Below are 22,331 nucleotides of genomic sequence, written 5' to 3'. Positions count from 1 at the left end.
AAATATTAGTTGAGATGATTTTTCAATGGTATTTCCTATTAGGATTTAAGAAGTGAATGTGAGAGAAACTAATCTCATGATTATGCTATATTTAATATATCACCAGAACTGTCTCCAGAACACTGGTGACAATATACCTCTAGTTCCCTATTTTCTTTACGTGTGTATGTCTCAAGCGAAGCTTTTTTCTCAAATGTTTCCCATCATTGCAGTTTCCAAATGTATGTAAGGACACGTTTTTTGCTGAAAAAAGGTATGAATTTAATATGAATTCAGCATATTCAAATAATCAGAATTTTACGTCAAGAGGAAAATTTCCCAGAAATATTAATGAAAATAATACATAATCAATTATGCATTATTCACATATGGATTAGTCATGTTGTGGATAGTATATTCTCAAATCTCACTGAGGTTGCCCTCTTACTCAGTAGGTATCTAGGCTTCTCATACCTGGCACTTTAAAAATTAAGAGCTGATGATTTAAAACCAGAAAAATCTGTGTTCAAGTCCCAAGAGCTTAGTTTTTTGTGTCTATGGTCACACATCCTTAGATTCTTCACCTGTTAAGTATGATGTTATAAGTAAAGATACCTACTTCACATGGCCATTTTTTAGGCTCCAACAGATTGATTCTTTAAATAATCTCAACCAGTCATATAATGGCAGCTCTAACAGGGAAAATTCATAGTATATTTCAAAGTCTAATGTAAACTACTTCTGAATTTAATCCACTTTTGATTGCCAGCGAAACCAAGATCATGAATTCATTTCTTTTATAGTGATTGACTTCATAAAAAAAAAAAATCTCATTCCAAATGATCTATTAAGGCACAAGAACTAGTGCAGCATTGTAGCTGGCTTATTCCAAGCCATTAGTATTTTGGGGAGGACCTCAAAACATGTTCTTTTTGATGGTCAGTTAGTAGCATCTTCTTCATATGAGGAAAGCAGCAAAAATACCCATTTACTCAAGAAAAACTACAGAACTGAAATGGGTTCACAGTAGTATTAATATCTATTATACGTGAGAAGGAGTTGGACCAGCTGGAAGTTCATCTGTCAACACCAAGGAATTGATAAGAAGTTGATTCTGTTGTAGAGAGCCACTAAAACAATTTTAGAATATTCTGGTAGGATAGGGCTGTTAATACCACCATCCTTTTTGCCCCTAATATAAGCATTTTATACACAAGACTGCATTAGAAGAGAATAGTCTATTAACAAATATTTTAAATTTTTCTTTATTTCAGAACTGCCTTTATGTACAGACGTCATAAAAAAATGCACATACACTGGAGATTTCCCAAGGAACTGGAGCTGGAAATAAAAGTTAAGGGTAACTAGAAGAACTAAAATTGTCCCCAAGAAATTCTACGGATCACACTTCCTTAAATGTCCTTGATAACCTCTTCAAGTTCTTCCTTTGTGAACATGTGGAAATTCTGGCCAGGCTGCACTGTGGCTAGCTGGAAAGAAAACAGAGAAGGGTTAATAAACTGGGCTCGACTACCTGCTTTAGTCCTCGCATGGTCAGGAGCTGTTGGTGATGCAGCTGTTCATTAGGAACTAAGGGATCTGCTGTCCCAGGGATAGCCTTTCCAGCAGCAGGTCCCTAAAATAGCTCTCTGACTCCAAAATAAAAACTCTTATTGACCAAATTTTCTATTTTGAGGTTAACCAACCACATAATAGTTAACCAAATGCCTGGCGTCATTGTCACTTGTTGAGATTACTTCAACAAGGATCACAAAAGCAGCAGTAAATTAGGGTCAGAACATTTTTCTGTTGAAGATTTCTTTAGACAGGTTAGATTCTGAAATAGACAAGCATATTCACACACTTGCAAGTTGAGCTTGTGTGTGACCCTGGGATACTCGGACACCCTGTGCCTCAATTTATATTGGGATAATGGAGATAATAATAAGAATAGCACCCAGCTCATACGATTGCTGCTGTTGTTCAGTTGCCAAGGCCTGTCTATGTGTCAATCCATGTAAAATGCTTAGAATAGTGCTTAAAACATTATAATAAGCACCACTTAACTATTATTGTTGGGTACTATTTTCTATAAAATTGTCTATATGCTAACTTCGTAAGAAAAAGGTTTGTTTTGTTTTTTGAAGGACTGGCCATGAAAAGATCCCATTAACACTGACAATAGGAAATCAGCTGTGACTCAAGGTATTTGTAAAATCCAGCAGTCAAGGTTACAACATATTTAAGCAATATAAAACCAGGGGCAGGAGATGGTTAGTTTCAAATTTAACCAAATCCCCAGGTTTCCCATCATCTCTACTGATAACACAGTCCCATGTTCTAGGGCAATACTGAGGAATAGGGGCAACTTCATTTTTGCTTTCAGCTTTTGTGTTTGAGATGTCATTCCCTTATATTTTATTTTTTAACTTTAAAATTAAACATAGTAGGGCATTTTTTGAGTAATATTCACTACTAGTATTTAGTATAATTTGAAAACTGCCAAAAATCAGCCCATCCAGTTCCATGGTATGAACATGAAACTCTGCCTCAACTACAGGTAAAATTTAGAAAAAGACTACGACTGCACTTCTCAAAACGCCTGAAGATCTAGTCTAGGGACAAACTAAAAAACCCCTGCAGTCTCCACTAGATTCTCCTAAAAGATCTATCCAAGCACCTGAAATGTCAGAAGAGTCCCAAACACATTTGTAAAATATATGTCAAATAATTTATTGATGTCCATATAGACCATAAGTTCTATTTCAAGGAAATGAAAATATATAAACACTTCCCTTACGGACATGAGGACAGGGAGATACAAAGTCAATAAACCAGAGGAAGAGTGAAGGGCTAGAGTTCTTTGTCAAGTCACCGATGGCACACAAGCTAGTCTTCCTAAACCATTACAAGGGCTAAAAACCAGAAACTGGGTAATCCTGAATTAGAATAGTCCCGTAAAACCAGGCTGCAAATCAATACTAATAGGACTTAAACCAAATACTGCTTTCAGAAAGGTACTCATCACTAGATGAGTAAAAATAACCCCTTGCATTTACATAATGATACATTTATTTACATAATGAATATGAAAGCTACTTTTCTATTCATCTCACTTTCAAAAAACCTCTGTGAGGTAGATAAGAGTTCTTTTCTTTTAGTGATGTGATCAATAATTGACTGCTAAGCACTTGTGTATAAGTTATGGTTGTACAAGACACTACAGATCCAAAGATAAAGTCTGTCACTAAGGGTTATAGAGGTCAAATGCTTTTCATGTCAGATAAGGGTTGTAACAGAGCCTGGCACACAGAGAAAGGGACAAAGGAGTAATCTAGAGTCCAGGAAGGCTTCAAGGACAGCAATCTGAAGTAGCAGAGGGCAGGCTGAATATGCAAATACATAAAAGCATGAAACAAGACGATGTATTTGCAAAACCGAACGTAATTCTGAATGGATAGAGCAGAGAGGTTGCATATGAGATGCGACAAAATGGAGAGATACTAGGAGTGAGAGCTCACAGAAACACAGTATATTAAAGTGGTTAAAAGTATACATCCCCAAATAAGGCCCCCAAAATGACAAGTTTTAGAAGTGCTGAAAATTTGAGGTGTCTGCTTCAGAAAAAGTCATATAGTAAGTCTTAAAAATGACCATGAAAATCTGATAAGAGGAGTTATGTTAGCAAGGGACAGTCTCGAAAATAACAGAAACCAATGGCAGTGATTGAGGAATAAATGAGAGGTGAGGCAATTCAAACCTTGACCCCACCATTTACCAATGCTATTACTCTGGGCAAGGTCCTACCTTCTCAAAGACTCAGTTTCTTCCTCTGTAAAATGGAAATATGAACACCTATCCCATAGGGCTACTGTGAGGATTTAAAGATAACTGCATGTGAAATTGTTTTTTCTTTGCTTGTGCATGTGTGCTCAGTCATGTCTGACTCTTTGCAATCCCATGGGCTGTAGCCCACCAGGCTCCTCTGTCCATGGGATTATCCCAGCATGAATAATGGACTGGGTATCCATTTCCTCCTCCAGAGGATCTTCCTGACCCAGGGATCGAACTGCATCTCCTGCACTGGCATGCAGATTCTTTACCACCGAGCCACCAGGGAAGCCCTAGTCCCAGCACACTTGCTATTGAAGCTTCCTTTGTATGCTCAGTTGCATCCGATTCTTTGCGACCCCATGGACTGCAGCCTGCCAGGCTCCTCTATGCATGGAAATTTCCAGGCAAGCATACTGGAGTGGGTTGCCATTCCCTTCTCCAGGGGATCTTCCTGACCCAGGGATTGAACCTGTGTGTCTTGCATCTCCTGCATGTAAGATTAGCAATTTTTAATTGCATGTAATGATAATTTCAGGTAAACTTAACCTAACAGGTTAAACATATGCCTTAAGAGGTGTGAATTATTGTGACAGGAAAAGAAGTTTGGAATTTATCTTGCAGACAATAAGAGTCACAAAAAGACTTTTTTAGCAGCTGGCTGCCCATATGTGTGTGCTGTGCTCAGTCATGTCCAGCTCTTTTGTGACCCTATGGGCTGTAGCCCTCAGGCTCCATGAGATTTTTCAGGCAAGAATACTGGATTGAGTTGCCATTTTCTCCTCCAGGGTATCTTTCCAACCGAGGGATCAAACCAGTGTCTTCTGCATCTCCCACATTGGCAGATGGATTCTTTACCACTAAGCCACCTGGGAAGACCCCTAGAAAAGACTTTTTTAAAGTGGAGAACAATCGAGGTTAGCTACGCAATTCAGAAAATCCACTTCGGTAGCACAATGAAGTAGCAGGGGAAATGGAATGAAAACGAGGAGGGCAAGACAAGAAGCAGGAAGACTAGTTAGGAAATCTCTGAGAATATACAAGGCAGCAGAAAAATGAGAGACTGAACAAGAGAAGGCCCTGGGAGAAGGGATGAAGAGGCACTGATATGAGAGTTATTTAAGGAGGCAAAGGCACAGATCAGTGAAGACAAGGGAGGCCAATGTCTTCAAGGCTTCTGCTGTGAATGACAGGTACACTAAAGGTGTCCAGGATTAGAAATACGAGAAGGGGAAATGGTTTTCAGGAAAAATGACAGGTTTTAGAAGTGTTGAAAGTCTGAGGTGTCTGCTTCAGAAAAAGTCATTTAGTAAGTCTTAAAAATGACCATGAAATCTGATAAGAGGAGTATGTTAGCAAGGGACAGTCTCGAAAATAACCGAAACCAATGGCAGTGACTGAGGAATGAATGAGAGGCGAGGCAGTGAGGACGATGGATACAGACGCACCGTCTAGCAACTAAAGGTTAAAGAAGACAGCTAATAGCAATAAAATGTAGCAGGCTCTTGAATCTCAAAATTATGAAGCTAAGTGAAAGCAGTGAGACACAGAAAGAATACACACTGTAGATTCACTTGTAAGAAATTCTAGAAGAGGCACAACAAACCTGTAGCGACAAAAAGCAGATCAGGAACTAAAAAGGGGCATAAGGGAACTTTTGGGGATGACAGAGATGTTCTGGATCTTGATTGTGGTGGTAGACACAAGGGTAATTCATTTGTCAAAATTCACTGAACTATAAACTTAAAATAGGTCCCCATTATAGCATGTACATTATACCTCAACAAAGTTGATCTTTCAAAAAGGATACTAAGTAGAGAGAGAAGCTGACAAAGGTAAAGTTAATTTTTTTATTTTTCTAAAGAAAGATTCATTGGAAAAGACCCTGGGAAAGATTGAGGGTAGGAGGAGAAGGGGTAACAGAGGATGAGATGGCTGGATAGCATCATCGTCTCAATGAACATGAGTTGGAGCAAACTCTGGAGATAGTGATGGACAGGGAAGCCTGGCGTGCTGCAGTCCATGAAGAGTTAGACATGGCTTAATGACTCAACAAGTTATAAACATAATTGAGAAACTGAGGACAAATACCTGTTCTAATAGGTTTGGTTGAAAATTGGTGACGGGAAGAGAAAGACAAAGGAATAACCAAGATAATGTTTTCAAGGGGATGTCAATCCAAATTTAAGCTGGGAGAACTTTTATAAATTATTATTAACTGCATTATGCATTTCAGAATCAAGAATATCCCACTGAGCCTATAACTCAACAATAAAAAACCAAATAACCCACATTAAAAATGGGCAAAGGACTTGAACATTTCTCTAGAGAAAATAAGGGGCTTCCCAGGTGGCTCAGTGGTAAAGAATCTAAGCAAGCCAAATGCCAACCCCCACATCCCAACTCGTCTCAGATCGTCCAACCTTTAGGCCAGCCCCTTGTCCTGGCATCGTTTTGCCCCTTTCCCTGCAGCCACAGAACCTGTCTCTACTGGTGACAGACTGATAACAATACTCTCCATTCTTCTGCCTATAACCCGTCAATCCTCCTTCAGAGGTTTAATTCAAATATACATTTTCTCAGTCCACGAAGAGTACAGCTGAAAAGTATCCTGGTTAAGTGCTGACTAGTTTAATTACTGATTTGTGATTCCAGCCTCAGTTGGCCTCTAAGTTTTTCTGAATTAAAACATACGTACACACCATGCCTCCAAGGGTAACCACTATCCTGACTTTTTACAACAATTTGATTCCAGCCTTAGCTAGTATTTTAATGTGATTCAGCAATCCTTTTACCCATCCCTGTCTTCTCTCTTCCCTATTGAAAACACTTTTCCAAATATTTCCCATTCTTCTTCATTTCACTGTTGCATTCACCCACCCTCAGAAGGTGATCTCACAATCACCAGGGAAATATAATCCCTCTCTCCCAATTCATTTCCGAACTTACCTTACCTTATCGTGACTTCCTTTCTTCCTGTCTACTCTTAGGATGCTAAATTAGGGCTTTCCGGATCTAGTCCATGCCTCTCCAGTGTCATCTCTTATCATCCCCCCACCTTACACACATCTCACACTCCAGCAAAAAGGCAGAATCCTCAAGGTTCCCTGTGATGCCCGATGATGTTCCACATGTGCTGCTTCCTCTTCCAGAATTCCACTCTATTCTCCCTTTTCCAAACATCACTTCTTCCAGGAGACTTTCCTAATGTCCCAGTGTAAGTTATATGTTCCCGGGTCAATCCGTTCTTATCGCTATTACCGAAGTATCAACCCAAGCTGCAATTACCTGTATGTCCTCTATACCACACAGTATACTATTAACACTTAAATTGGAACTGGACTTTCTGTGTCTGTATCCCTGGCATCTTCCGATGCATAGTACCTGGCATGTAACGGGTATTTATATAATGGTGAATCACTTCTACTTTCCAAAATGAACTCCTTCATTTGTACCATGTCTTCTCTCTCGAGAAATTTCCCATCACTAACTTCTGCTTTAAATTCTTTTAACATTTTTTCTATTCTCTTGCTTCTTTTCAGACTATAAAAGTATTTTCTAGTCTTTCCATATCCTTAAAAAGACAAAAATCCTCTTCCTTCATGCTGCCTGCTGCTGCTGGCGTCAATGTCTTCTTGAGAAGGCAGCACATTCTTGTTTTCTCCACTCCATCACTCCCTTCCCTTCTTTAGCTCATCGAACTTCGGCTTCTGCCATTACTACTTTACTAGAATTGCTTACTCAATGGAAACCAATAATTTCTTAAGAACTGAGCATATAGAAATGTGACTGTCTTGACCTATTTAACCTTTAGCAATGAGAGCTATGATATCTGAATAAAAATCAGTAAAACAGAAAAGTACCTCTATGTTAGTTGCATTCAGCTTCTCCTCCATTACTTGTTTGAGGATTATGAGTGAAGACTTGATGGCTTCTTTCAGTGTCATAGACTTGAAACAAAGAGGGTAAGAAGAGTAGCCATTAATCGTATATAACTCCTCTTTCCTACACAGATCCCCCTTGTAACTCTCATCTTTCTGAAAAAATGATTCAGCAAATATTAATAAATCAAACCTCTTAGTAAGTACAGTACATTATCTGTAGAATTCAAGTAAGTGGTATATGTGCCACTTACTTATAGAGTACATGTATTCAGAGGGAAAAGAAAGCCTTATTTTGAACCAGAATAAAGTCCTCAACTTTAATACAGTAAGTGATCTTTGAAGGAGAAAGAGTTAAACTTCTCCAGTCCTTGTCTTTTAATTTAAAAACAAGAAAATAATGGTGATATCCTATGAATAATTCCCAAATGATCTAGAAGGTAGCCCAATGGTTTAGAAAATCTGCTCTTTTCTTACCCCACTTTATACTTAATTTCCTGCACATGTAAAAGCAATGCTATGAAGGGTTGCTATAAGCAGACATCCCTGTATGAACCACCTGAATGACAAGTATAGCAGTCTTCAGCCACTACAATGAGTCACCCAAAACCAAATCTTCCATCCCACAAAGGTAAAAAGCCCACTTGCTTGAAGAGCCAGACTAGTCAATATAAAATGCTAAGTAAAGCTATGAAGATAAAGGATAAGCAAATTGTGGTATTATTTATACCATGGTGTATCACTCATCAATAAAAAGAAACTATTGAAATGTTCAAGAACATGAACATATCTCAAAAACAGTATGTTGAACAAAACACAGACACAAAAATACAAAGTGTATGGCTGTATTTATAAAAAGGCCAGACAAAACTAATCTACAAATGTGGCTGAAAGGGAGGGAGAGACTGACTGGAAAGGAGGCAAGCATTTTGGGATGGGATGATGAAAGTGTTCTATATTTTAAGTGGTGATTACCAGTGTATATACAATCATCAAAATTCATAGAACTGAACTCTTAGGTCTGTAAATTTTATTGTATGTAAATTCTACCCTGATTTTCAAAATAATAATAAAGGCAAGGGAATGCTTAATTACCTTGTGGTAAACTTCTTGCAAGGAGCTCTGGGCACCCTCTGAAGCAGAGCCAATTGCTCGAGCATCACACTGTACAAAGGTTCCAGATGGGTCCATGTGAAACCTGCAAAACCACCAGAAAGAAGAGGATTAAAATGCTTAAGAAATGGTGATATTTTCCATTACAAACATCTCTCTAAAAAATATAAATGCTTGGCCCTGCAGCCAGGAAATACCAAGGCATACATCCAAAAGACATCCCATGGCTGGAGAAATCAGATCTTTAAAAAAGTGTTTAAGAAAACAATAATTTCCTCTGGGATTTAGAGAATTACATATAAATATACTCTATACATACAGTATATATAAATATGACACTTTTGTATGACTATCCAAATACCATTTGAGGATAAGGATCAAATAAATATTCGAAAGCAAGGCTCTAAAACATATCTTGACTATAGTAACAGAGTTACTTCTCCTTTCTTTCCAGAAGTAGCACTGGTTCCAATAGGGGTGCTCTTCATAAAATCCCCAAATTTGTCTTTGTGAAAGTAGACCAGAATCACTCAACTTTATAGAATTAGAAGCCCTTCATTTTTACAACTCTATAATAATCTTTCTCAGTTGATAAACAACCAATCCCATCCCAAATTATAAAAAAGTCTCCCGAAAAGGAATCAGGAGGAAAATGGCAAAACGGTACTTACAGTTGGGGTCCCTTTTCATCAACTCCTCCAAATAACAGGGCTACTCCAAAGGGACGGGACTAGAACCACAAATCAGAAGATATTAAGGTGAACAGCAGTGAAGTAAGAGGGCAAGAAGACCAGGGAAAGACACGCTCCGAGGACAGACATCCTAAGTCCCACAGGGCAGCAAGACAGCTTGGCGCAAACACCACACTCACCATGGCACCTGGGTCTGCGTCTTCTTCTCCAAACTGGAGCGCCAGATTCGACACAGCCTGAGTCACACTCTCCACGGTCATGGTCTCATTGTAGGTGAACCAATGGTTCTAAAAGAAGAGCAATGCATGGTTTACCTTTCACAAGACGGGCGTTAAAAGTAGTCTACCATCTAACTACACACATCCCTTTGAACTGTGGTTAAAAACTGAAGGCTCAAGCTCGGGTGTGTTTTCCTTAACACTAAAGTCAAATGTTTGGGACTGCATGAGAGGAAGAGGAATAGCTCTGGAAATAAAGTTATACCAAAAGGACTCTGGGCAATGACGGCTAGAGGATCGCTCCCTTGAAAAACAGCTAACCCCTCAAAGAACCAAATTTAGTCTCTTTACAAAGTGAAAGTTAATAGCTGAGTGCCACTTTCCCTCAAGGATTCTATTTTATTATTCTGCTGGTTTAAACTGAATGACTTATTCTTACATAAGTACTGACAGCAAACTTGCAAATAAGCACAAAGAATTTTTACCAATCAGGTTTTTTTTTTCCCCTGACCAGTCTACTCTACAGGTAGCAAGAGCTCAGTTGAAAAAAAAAAAAAAATCAGTATTCCTAAGCAGCATTTATCACCTGGTACATATAATTACTCACCACAGGAGAGCTGTCATTGCAAGCCTAGCAGCAAAGGGCAGGTGGGGCGAAACTCCTTTAGCTACCTCTACCTCCTGCTACAGTGCTCCCCCAAAAAGTCAATTAGGGAACGGAATGCGGTGCACTGCCTACTTTACATAAGGCAAATCAAGAAAAAGCAAGAGACTGTCAGCACTATTTACCAGGGCTTCCTTAGAGCCGCAATGGTTGGATGGCTAGACTCCCGGCCTCAGAAAGTTACAACCAGCGGTTCTGCTCAAAATCACTCCCAAGAGCGACATCAGATATTAACACAGATAGCTACAGTACAGCCCAGGCAGTTGTATCATCACTAAACAAGGAACCCAAGCATCATGGTGAAAAGGAGAGTTGATGCTGATTTTACCTGTGTCTCCACTCTGGCTTTATCAATTAAAGTCTTAGCATCAGCAATTAGCCCACTCATGGCACAACCTGCAATGTAAAAGCAACAGTGACCCAGTAAGCCAAATCCTTGTACAACTTTCACCCACTCAGGAAATAACTGAAATTTTGGAGTGAAACCATGGCAGCCAACCTGCAATCCCATAGCACTATACCCACAAGATTAAATGAGCAAGTATCTGCACTGAACACAAGTATAATTCTATCACCAACAAAAACCATCCACAGTGACACAGAAGTCCAGCTATTAAGAGAGGAGACAGAGAAGGACAGGTAATCAAACATGAATTGTCATATTTACATACTCAAACATTCCTTTAGCACTCTTTGTAGCCCATGCAAGCACTAACACTCCAACAGGAAAAATAAGGGGAAAAATTTTTTAAATAACTATCTCACTACGAGCTACAGTGGAACACCCTAAAGTAATATAAAAAATCTCATGTCCTGGCCAAACACCAACTAGTTATAGTAGAGATGGCCCAGGAAGCCGAGATTATGGCTATTACTTAACATGTCATGACTCAAATCCAAATTTCCAGCCTAGGTCTCACTTCCACAGTTCAGACCTATAAAGCCAAATGTCTCCTTTAATATATCTGCATGGAGAGACCACAGATTCAACTCATTTCCCTTCTTGACTCCATCTTCTTCCCTGGCCCTCATAACCAATCAAAAATCCCAAATTCTATCGATCACTGTCTGATTAGCCTGGCTGGTATTAACCCTTACCTCGCCGATGTCCAGCCACTTCCTTGGCTAAAGCCCTCCTCATCTCTGTATTTAGATTCTGAGCTGGTCTCCCTGCCTTCAGTTTCAGTACCGTTCACTCTACCTTCAACACTACTGTCAGAATGGTTTTTCTAAAATCCTAATCTGATCGTATCACCTCAATGCATACAATCTTTGATGTCAATGCAAAAGGATCAAGTTTAAGCTCTTTTGTATGGTAAAAAGGACTTACACTCTTTGATCCTAGACTCATTTCTTACCACGTTATACCTCCCATTCATCCCAAATTGCCGGTACAGGGTATTTTATATTTTACACCATCACAGGTTTGCTCTTTTCTATACCCTCTTATCACAAAGCTCTCCCCTGCTACACCCACTTACTCGCTTGGTAAACACCTCCTTATCCTTTAGAATTCAGCTCTGCTCAAGCATCACCTTTATGGAATTATGTTCTGAAAGCCTCACTAACACAGGCCCCAGGAAAAACTAAGTATTTCCCCAGTTATACTCCTATTGAACATATGCCACAGTCTTTCTTAATATCTGCTGCTGCTGCTGCTGCTGCTGCTAAGTCGCTTCAGTTGTGTCCGACTCTGTGCGACCCCAGAGATGGCAGCCCACCAGGCTCCCCTGTCCCTGGGATTCTCCAGGCAAGAACACTGGAGTGGGTTGCCATTTCCTTCTCCAATGCATGAAACTGAAAAGTGAAAGTCAAGATGCTCAGTCGTGTCCAAATCTTAGCAACCCCATGGACTGCAGCCTACCAAGCTCCTGCATCCATAGGATTTTCCAGGTAAGAGTACTGGAGTGAGGTGCCATTGCCTTCTCCATCACTTAATTGCATTGACTTCTTTACATGTTTATCTCTGTGATTAAACTGCATGCTCCTAGAACACAAAGGACTACGTCTATGTCTCTTTTCTGTGTCCCGGGTGTTTAGCACAAAGTCTGGCACACAGTAGATTGTCAGTTTGTTGAATGAAGTGACCCTGACCTACCTCCAAAAGGCAGATGAGATGGCTTGAGACAGATACAATGTTCTAATCCTTAAAGACTAAATCTCAGTTTCTGTATCTATGAAAGAGATAGTGTCAAGCTTCCTTCGTCACCATGGCATTTGGTTCTGATGTCTTCAAGCAATTAATTCTTTTAGCAATGTTTCATTAATTAGATGAATAGATAGGTGAAGAAAATGTGGGCAGTCAAGTAAAATGCCATGCTATAAAGAAGTAGAACTACTGCTTATGTTACAGTGATGCCAGAAGCTACAGGAGGGGAATTTATCAGAGACCTAAGAGGGGAGGAAGGGAAGGCAGGGGGAGATAGAATACAACGATAAATCTGAAAACAGAGGAAGAGTAGCGATCTGAGTCAAAGTCTATTATCTTTATACTCTCTGCACCTTAGTCACTCCGAAGATCTTTAAGCATTTCTCTTTTCTCAGTGGACACCCCTAGCTGCCCACACGATAATTCTGCTCCAGGTGGCCTCCTAATGTTATACATCCATGAAGACCCAGCCATCATAGGGAACTGGCCTATGATTCAACTTTTACATACTTCAATAACCATCACATTTGCCAAGTCTAAATTTGAGGGAAAAAGGAACTTCTGGGAGTAGGTGAATCCTACAACTGCTTCCTACTACCAATATTATGCACAATGGCCTGGAAAGCAACAGCTAACAAGGGAATAAGATGTTCACCTAATGAACCTCCCTTGGAACATCAAGGAAGACTGATGAACTCAGCAAGATCCTACAGAACAATCTTCCCCTACTTCTTACCTATGTGAGCATCAATCTCTACAATTTTCTCAATGCTGCTGGGCTCCATGAGTGGAGAGGTAATTCTCTTCTCCACAGCTAGGCATACACCCTCTGATGTCTGGATCCCGATGGCTGTGGAACCAAGCTAAAGAAAAACAGGTTATGTTATCATGGAGAAGTCAAAGAGTAGTCTCACCTACTCACCAGAAATCTCTCTGTATATCTTCACAGAATTGAAGCTTCAATCAGCCATATCTAGTACACAGAGAGAACAGGAGTCCCCTAATAAATAATGTACTATTCCTGTCAGTGACAAGACCATTGATTTACAGAATTCTGTGCTTGTAAAGGGGAAGTTTTATTATAAGGTATTCAAAATGTCTGGAAAACAATCAACTCTAGCGCCAGTTTTTTGGAGACGGGCAGGTTCTAAAGTCCTAAACATAGTGGATGAGAAATAATACAACTCTAATGTTGCTTTTGGACTTGATATCTTTTTACCTCTGCTACCTTGAATTATCCCAAAAGGTGATATCCCTCAAATGTATGTGACCTCCAGAAAAAAAATTTTACTTACAAAATTTTTTTAAAAAAGGAAAGAAAGAAAAAGAAATATCACCAACAACATAAAAATCTCTCTCAAGGTCACTAGCAGTCTACAATATAGCTTGATTTCATCCCTCCAGCTGCACAACACCATCCTAGTCACCCACCCTTCATCTCACATCTGCAAAATGGGGGTAATAATATCTATCCATCAAGCAGGGTAAACACACTAATACCTAAAATACTTAAAATGGCAACTTGCACATAATAAACGAGCAACAGATGTTAGCTGTTTTATGTGCCAAGATGACTTCAACAGCCTCCTACTTAGTCTCCCCATCTTTAATCTCCCTTCCAATGCATTGTTCATGGATAGCCTAACTGATACAATAATATGCTATTTTCATTATACTTCTGTGAAGAACCAATGTCTCCCTATACTGCCTACACATAAAATCCAAGCAAGCTTCTAGAGTTCTCAAAACCTAACCATACTTTTCTCTTCCAACTTTATTACGCATTATCCTCTAACCAGATCCCCCTGTTGCAACCAAATCCATTTTCTCATGCCATGTCATCCCCTGCATCTGCACCTCTGCCATGCCGTCACCCCTGGAATATACGCTTCCCTTTTCCAATCCAAATCCCACCCCATCATTCGTAACGTCTCCCAGAACTATATGTGCTCGCTTCTCTAAATAATCATTTTTTTCACTTAGTTCTACAAAGCAATGACTGTCAGTGTGAGCATCAGGTTCCTGGAGTTTGTTATCGCAAAGTATTTGAACGAATTTCATGAATCATTGTGCACAACATGCTTTCAACACATATGCAGACTGAATGATCATAGCTCATACATATCTGTATTACTTTTCAAATGTACAAAGTTATGACCTTATTTTTTGTTGTTGTTGAGTCACTAAGTTGTGTCCGACTTTTTGGGACCCCATGGATGCATGCCAGGCTCCATGGGGCTGTCCAGGCAAGAATACTGGAGTGGGTTGCCATTACATTATTTAGAAGTGTTACTAAATGTATATACCTGCTTTTCATTGTATATTTTATTAATCCACAGTACATGCATAACTGCAGGAAATGAACTGCCAAAGAATTTTATGTAAAAAATGAATGCTCTTACTTCTGAGTAAAGGTGTAGACTGAATATGTACATTAGCTCCACTCCTTTCCCAAGCCTGAGGATAGGAGATTAAAGGGCTTAAGCATGGGTAGGATAAACATACTAGGACAAAGAGAAAGGCAAAGCCACAGAAACAACAACATTTTCAAAAAAGAAGGTGGGGAAGTGATAATTTACTTAGCAGACACAAGAAACCCAAATCCCCAGCTAAGTAAAGAAAGTACAAAAGCAACATGATTTATATCACAGGACCACCCCACTACTGGTGCTCAAAAAGGGAATGATGGCAACAAGGATCTCTGGGAATAGAAGTGGAACAGCTAAAAATTACAAGATTAGTTCAGTGTGTGCTTAAGAAACAGATTTCTAGATCCCTTACCCCACACTGTAAAGCTAGAGTATGCCCCCGACTCCCACTCTTGCAGACGACTCTGGAAAGCATAAAATGAGGGTGCGTCTACATTGGAGGACACCAAGCACGTTCAAAGGTAGGAGTACTACTGTCAAAACAAGGGGATTAAGTAAAAATTGACAAGCTTAATGTTACAAATCCCAGCCTTCTTCCCCTACACTGCTCTCAGAAGTGAGTAGCCAAAAATACCCTTCAGGCATGATATGAGAGGAGGCAGTTTTCTCTACAGCAGGAGTTTTCAAATTTTCTGATCCAAATCTACATTAAGAAATACATTCTACATCAAGGACCAAAATGTACAAATAGATACAGAGAAACAAATATAATAGAAACAAAGTTTCATGAAAATAAGAAAAGAAATCACCAACACTCTGGGCAAGGCATCCTGAAATCCATTGCTCCATTCCACTTAAAAAGAGAGATGCTCCTATTACCTGCTAAATTGACCCAATGCCCACTAATTCAAGATCTGCAGTTCAAAAAAAATTATCTAAAGAATCTAGCTAGTTTAAGGGTAAAAAAAAAATCTACAGAAAAAAAAAATTTTTAACCCTTGAAGAATTAAAGGATTCTTAATTCTTTAATAAAGCAGACATGAGAAATCCAAATTCTAAGCTAAGCAAAGAAAGTCCCGAAGCAACATGATTTATATCATATCATTTTAAGGATAAAATGATAAAACAATGCAGGAGGGAGTTAAAGGAAGATGACAACGGAAGATCCTAAATGCACAGCCATGCCACAGGCCCAGAGAATCAGTCAGGCTGGAGCAGGTCAGAGGCTCAAAGATTTCTTAAGAATTTTTTAACGGGATACTTAATGTGCCTGGGTGTTTTGAAAGGATATGCATAACTTGGAGAACTTGGGGATGAATTATTGATATTTACATACCAAATCAGGCAAATTTTTAAAGAAGAATTATTAACTCTCAGGAAAACAATATTGTGAGGAAACAGAAAAACAGCTCAGGTAGCTGGTCCATCATTTTCTGCCCGCTATCTATTACAATGCTTCCACCTTCACTTCTACACCTTCAACTAAGAATCTGCTTTGCCCTTTTCCAGACTGTCATACAACCATTTCCCCCAAAATACACTTTTTAGAAAAGGTAATTTAGAGGGAAGCACAACAGTTCTCTTCAAATATGTGGGCAACTGTCTTACGGAAGAGGTTTAAACATCCTGTATGGTTCAAGGGTAAAACTACGGCCAGTTGAAGAAAATTTCATGAAGCTGGACTCAATTCAATACAGGATAAATTGCTAAACCATTATGACCTATTTTCAAACAGAATGAGCTATCTAGTGAGAAAATATTCTGTCACTAGAACTACAAAAACAACCTGTTTGGGGATGTAAAGGTGATTGAAACGAAGAGCTGGACTAGATCAGTAATTCTCAACCCTTGCTAGACACTAGAATCACCGAAGGAGTCCTTAAAATACTGATGCCTGGACCTCATTCTCCTCGACCTAACTTAGATTTAAATCAGAATTCAGACTATCCACAATCCAACAAAGAGAAGATCCCACATAACTAAATTTCAATATACAGTTTACTTTCTAACTAATTTTTTGAAAACTGGTTTGAACTATTCAATTTTGTTGTTAGATTACAGAACACATTTCTTATTCAGTCCCAAAAATATCTAGTACAAATTGACAAATTTACCAACAAGAATACAGGCGATCAGTTAAATAATTTGTTCAAGATGACAAAATATCTCGCAGGTGCTAGTCAGGAATTCTATACCCCTGTCTTTATAGTTAAGAACATTACAAACACAAACATGTCCTTCCAACCCTAGTAAGAAAAAGCTACTTACATAACTGTGAAGCAGTAATTTGTTTAAAAAGCTTTCAAATAGTTGGGACTCAATCTGTTATAAAAAAGTTTAATTGTGCCCAACACTGTAAATCAACTATACTTCAATTAAAATATTTTTATAGTTAACTGTGATTAAAGGGAGATACAGAACATTTTCCAAAGAAATTATTTAAATACATTTACTCCAAATGCTCTGCCAGCAAAGCATTAAACATGAAATTTCAAAAACTATCCCACTTGATACTACTTGATACTATACCTTGATAGCCTCAATGGCATATTCGACTTGAAATAATCTTCCTTCAGGAGAAAAAGTATTCACACCCCTATAATTTAAAGAAAAAAAAGGTATTAAAATTTTCAGAGAAAAGAAAAAAAAAACCACATAGAGACACTAAACTCAAGTTCCCTGACATCTAGCTCAGATGTGCATATTGTCATTATTCTCTTTTAACCATAACAATCTTCTATTTTTTGGGTACCTTAACAGTTTTTCAAGAGAATGGAACCTCTGTACAGAACACTTCTGTCCCACTCCCAGAGTATCTTCAAACTGACCAAATGAGAGTAGGCGACTTTCTGCCTCAAGCCTGAATCAATTTGGAATCCCTTTGGTAAATTCATGCCCCCAAACTATCAGGTAATTCTTAAGAAAATGTGCATTTATCCTTATCCTCTTTCCATTATGTGCATTTGACATTTCTTTTTAGTAGAAATCAGCCACAGGGACATTTCTCTGTTTATTCGTATGAATTAATATTGTTATCGGAACAACACACAGATCTGTGTTGTTCCTAAAACCTAACCTGATTAATTCACTCAGTATATTATCTAATTATATGCCAGAAGGCTCTTCTCCCTTAAACAATTCCCAACCTTTCCTTGCTCCGGTCTGTTAGAAATTCCTTTGGAGAAGAGGCAGCATGGTATTAGCTATACAAGCTTTCAGCACGTGACGGACATTAAGAATATTTGAACAAATAAAAGCAAATAGTTGTGTTCCTTGGTTTATGGAATCTGGAGTTTACAACATGTAACTATCATGATAAAGAGCGGTGTTTTCAAATTTATCAAAAACTTTCTTCCTCTAAAAGAAATGTGTGTGTGTAACTCCCAAACATAAAACAGATAATAAAGGCTGATGTTTACTGCATGTCTACTATATGCCTAGCACTGTTATAATCCTAGAAATGACAGCACACTTAATCCTCAATCCCATGAAGTAAACTAAAGCAGATACTATTTTAGAGAAGAGGAAATTGAGACACAAAGAGGTGGAGTAATTTGCCCAAAGTCACTCAGCATATAAGAATCAGAGCTGGAATGAGAATTTAGGCAATCCGACTACAGAGACGAAGCTTCTAACTATCAGGACTCAAAGGAGAATCTCACCATTCCAGCCTCTCATTTTCCCCAGAGGTGCTTTCCTTAAGGTCATTTAAAAGGAAATTTATGACTCTAATGAACAGTTTTTTAAAAATCACTGAGAGGGAAGTCGGGGCAGAAGATCTAGGATTAAGTTCTAGTTGTGTCACCTACTAACTTTCCTTCTCTCAAATGCAAAAAAAACCCACCCCGCCTATCCTCCTTCTGTCACAATACAATTGGTATTGAATGGCACAGATTATGAAAGTGAAAGTTTAGTTGCTCAGTCGTGTCCGACTCTTTGCTACCCCATGGGCTGTAGCCTACCAGGCTCCTCCGTCCACGGGATTTTCCAGGCAAGAGTACTGGAGTGGGGTGCCACTTCCTTCTCCAGAGGATCTTCCTAACCCAGGGATCGAATCTGGATTTCCCACATGGTAGGCAGACGCTTTACGGTCTGAGCCACCAAATTACTCTGTGAATATGAATACAGTATTTTCGCTCTAATTCAGGAACTTCATCCTGGTGAAGTATTCCCATATCTTCTCTAATATGGGCTCTGTTCTTGGCCCTCTTTTCAAACCTTCCCTGGGTTATTTCATCTATACTAAGCACTAACTACTTCCAAATCTCTACTGCCAGTTTGACCTCTTTCCTTGTTAATCTGAATGTCTTCTGAGTGTTTCCACATGGATAGCCCATTAATACCAAACACTTAACACTTTCCAATCTGATATATCTTAAATCCAGTCATCCTTTCGAAATCGGCTCCTCCTGCTGCCATTCCTACTTCATTGTTTACTTTGAAACACCTCCCTGCTCCCAGTTTCCCAAGCGAGAAAGTTCTGAATGGCCTGACTCAGTGCTTCCCTTCTCCCGTATTAGTGCACGAGTGCCCAGTCTCTTCAGTCGTGCTGGACTCTGCAACCCCACCGACTGGAGTCCAGCAGGCTCCTCTCTGTCTGTGGGTTTTTCCAGGCAAGAATACTGGAGTGGGTTGCCATTTCCTCCTCCAGGGGATCTTCCCGACCAAAGGATGAACCTCCAGCTCCTGCATGGGCAGGCAGATTCTTTACCGCTGAGCCACCTGGGAAGCCCTTTCCCATATTAACCATATGCCAAGTCATATTAATTTAAATCAGTTCCTCCCCCACAGTAACTCAATTCTCCCTTCCATTCTCAATGCCCTCATTACCTTTCACCCAACTGTAACAGCCATCTAACTGGTATTGACTCTTTCCTCTAATTCAGTCAATTAGTTTCTATAAATACAATTATGACTATGTAACTTAAAATGACAATTAATGGCACAAAATAAGACCCAAACCCTTCAACTCAAATTAAAAGCCACCCAATACCTAGCACCAGTGTTTTTCTCTGAACTCCCCCTATTCCCATATGTGCATCGTATGTGCCAGAAGCCTAGAATTTTCCCAAACATGAACTGTGTTTTCTCATGGCCCTTCCTCTGTTCATCTTATATTCTCTGCCTCAAAACTATTGACTCTTACTGTGCATATTTATTAAATTCTTACTCCTGAACTCAGTTTAAATATCAACTCCTTCTAAAGTTTTCCATAATCCCCTTATAATATCAAATGCAACCTCTGTCATTAAAACTCCCATAGTGTTGATTTCAGCTTCTCTAATGACATGAACACATTTCTGACTTATACTGGAGTTACCTTTGTAAACAGCGTTGTTGGTTTGTTTTTTTTTTTTGGCCATACCTCATAGCTTACAGGATCTGTTCCCCAACCAGGGATCCAACCTGCACCCTCAGCAGTGAAAGCCCAGAATTCTAACCACTGGACCACCAGAGAATTTTCCTGTTGAGTAGTTTTTAAAGGACAGTCCCCCATATGAGAACAAGGATCTTGATTTTTGTCCACTGCTGTATGATCAGCAACTAAAACAGTGCCTTGTACACAGCAAGCATTTAAGTATATTAGCCAAGCAGACTATATTTTAGGCATTCTTATGAAGATACAATGAAGGAGGAAATGGCAACCCACTCCAGTATCCTTGTCTGGAGAATCCCCTGGACAGAAGAGCCTGGTGGGCTACAGTCCATGCGGTCGCAAAGAGTCAGACACGAGTAAAGCGACTCAACACAAATGCAGGAAGATACAAAAATGAGTAACACGAAGCAGTTAATAAAGCTGTTAAGTAAATGATCACAAAAACCTTAATAAAGGTTTTCTGATAAGGACAATTTCCATCATACACACCCTTACTCAAAACTGTATCACACAAAGACGATTCTCTTCAATGTTTTAGAAAATACCGACCAACAAAGTCATTTTATAGGACAGTAGAAAAAAAGTCAGTTTTAAAGCCTCACATACATCTTCTGAGTCAGTAAAAATTTTTTTTAGAAGTAGCAGTTCTAAGTTGATAAGACTTTCAACAAGATCAACATATACTTGAGAAGAAACGCAGCTTCTCAAAGCCATCTAATAAAGAGAAAACATCTGCCTTTCCTGGCCTCAAAATTTTTAAGCAACTTAATAGCTAGCTATGTGAATCATAACTGATCAAAACAGAAACTGAAAGTAAAAATGTCTACAGCATAAGTAGAACAACTTAATATTAACATTCCCAAGCTCTCAAAGTTTTTTTCTTTTAAATAGATACAACAATCTCACAGCTCTGATTTAAAAAACAGGTTTGGTTTTCGACACACTTAAAGCAACTTCCCTTAAACTTTTTAAAAACTCAAAAAGGCTATTTGAATCAGCATGATGACAAAACTCTTGAGAATCACTCTAAATTCCAGTTCCCACAAAATCTGACTCCAGACACTGTGTCTTGGCAAAGCTGAGACTTCCTTCGCTCCTCTGCAGAAACTAAACATCCCAGGACGCCCTACTACAACTCAATCAAAGGAATAGCAGCTTTATTCCCACAACTAAGAAACGGAAAACGAGGCTGTCCTCCTAGAAAGAAAAGGGAGCTGAAATCATCAAACCCATTAAGTGATCCCTAATTGCTTTTTCTTCCAGGTAGCGCGTTTACATCTTTTAAAAGGCAGTCACACTCAGCACAAAAAGAAGGGAAGAGAGAGTGACTCCTAGCCTTCCCCGGGTTAAAGGTCAGAGTTCCGGCCCCATCAGCCTTCTTTTCCGAAGCACAAAGGGGAGCTCCACGCTTCCGCACCGACTTGGGACCCAGCAGTGACTCAGCGGTAGGACAACTGAGGGCGATGGGCGCAAATCTAGCCTTGGAGAACACAGCGGACGCCTGGGGAAGGGAGGAAACCCCCTGGCTGGGCCAGAATTCGGGTTCGTGGGGTGCCCCGATGACACGGCAGAACCCAGGCCCAGACCGGGCCCCGCGTCCGCCCACCCGTTACCTGACCCCCTCTCCCCTACCCCCCAGCCATACAGACCTGTCGTACTCAGACCGGGTGAGAAACATGGTAAGGGCAGGAGAAAGCGGCAGTGGCTACTCCGGGATTCTCAGAGCCAACACGAGTCCACCTGCAACCAACTCACCCACACCGCCACACTGCCAGGGCCACTCTCCCAGCTGCGCGTGCGCTCGCCACCTCTTCAGCCCGCCCTCCCGTACCTGTCTCTTATTGGTTGATCGGAGTTCCCGCCGAGGTGATTGGGCCAACGAGCTAACCCGCCGGGCCTCCGGTGGCCCAGGGTGGGCGGGACAAAGGTCGTTCTTCCGTTTTAAATCGCTAGTGGTTGCCAGGGGCGCTCGGAACTGAAGGCGTGCGGTCAACCTGTCCCAAGATTGTCGACTGGGTAATTTTATGGCGAGCCAGACTGTCTGAACCCTGGTTTGAT

At 39.8% G+C, this 22,331-nt stretch overlaps 1 protein-coding gene across 1 annotated transcript; it reads right to left on the bottom strand.

Annotated features, from left to right (window-relative positions):
* Positions 1-1,228: 1,228 nt before the first annotated feature.
* On the bottom strand, positions 1,229-22,060 carry PSMA5 (proteasome 20S subunit alpha 5). Its single transcript, XM_052637351.1, has 9 exons — positions 21,923-22,060; positions 17,426-17,492; positions 13,264-13,390; positions 10,707-10,774; positions 9,676-9,783; positions 9,476-9,534; positions 8,787-8,889; positions 7,674-7,760; positions 1,229-1,469 (listed from the first exon to the last, which is right to left on the bottom strand). Exons 1-9 carry the CDS (start codon positions 21,949-21,951, stop codon positions 1,392-1,394), a joined length of 726 nt encoding a protein of 241 aa, XP_052493311.1. The 5' UTR covers positions 21,952-22,060; the 3' UTR covers positions 1,229-1,391.
* Between the last annotated feature and the right edge of the window lie 271 nt (positions 22,061-22,331).

Source organism: Budorcas taxicolor, chromosome 3, assembly GCF_023091745.1.
Source record: "Budorcas taxicolor isolate Tak-1 chromosome 3, Takin1.1, whole genome shotgun sequence".
Taxonomy (NCBI): domain Eukaryota; kingdom Metazoa; phylum Chordata; class Mammalia; order Artiodactyla; family Bovidae; genus Budorcas; species Budorcas taxicolor.
The sequence above is the reverse complement of the archived record's forward strand: the minus strand, read 5'-3'. Positions and strand labels throughout refer to the sequence as shown.

What these genes read in the sequence shown, in the direction of transcription:
- PSMA5 (XM_052637351.1), bottom strand. Translation starts at nt 21,951, where the DNA reads ATGTTTCTCACCCGGTCTGAGTACGACAG. An exon ending in ATGCCATTGAGGCTATCAAG is followed by an intron (nt 13,391 to 17,425) that starts GTATAGTATCAA and finishes GTTTTTCTTTAG; the next exon opens with CTTGGTTCCACAGCCATCGG. An exon ending in ACGCAGACCCAGGTGCCATG is followed by an intron (nt 9,535 to 9,675) that starts GTGAGTGTGGTG and finishes TTGTGGTTCTAG; the next exon opens with TCCCGTCCCTTTGGAGTAGC.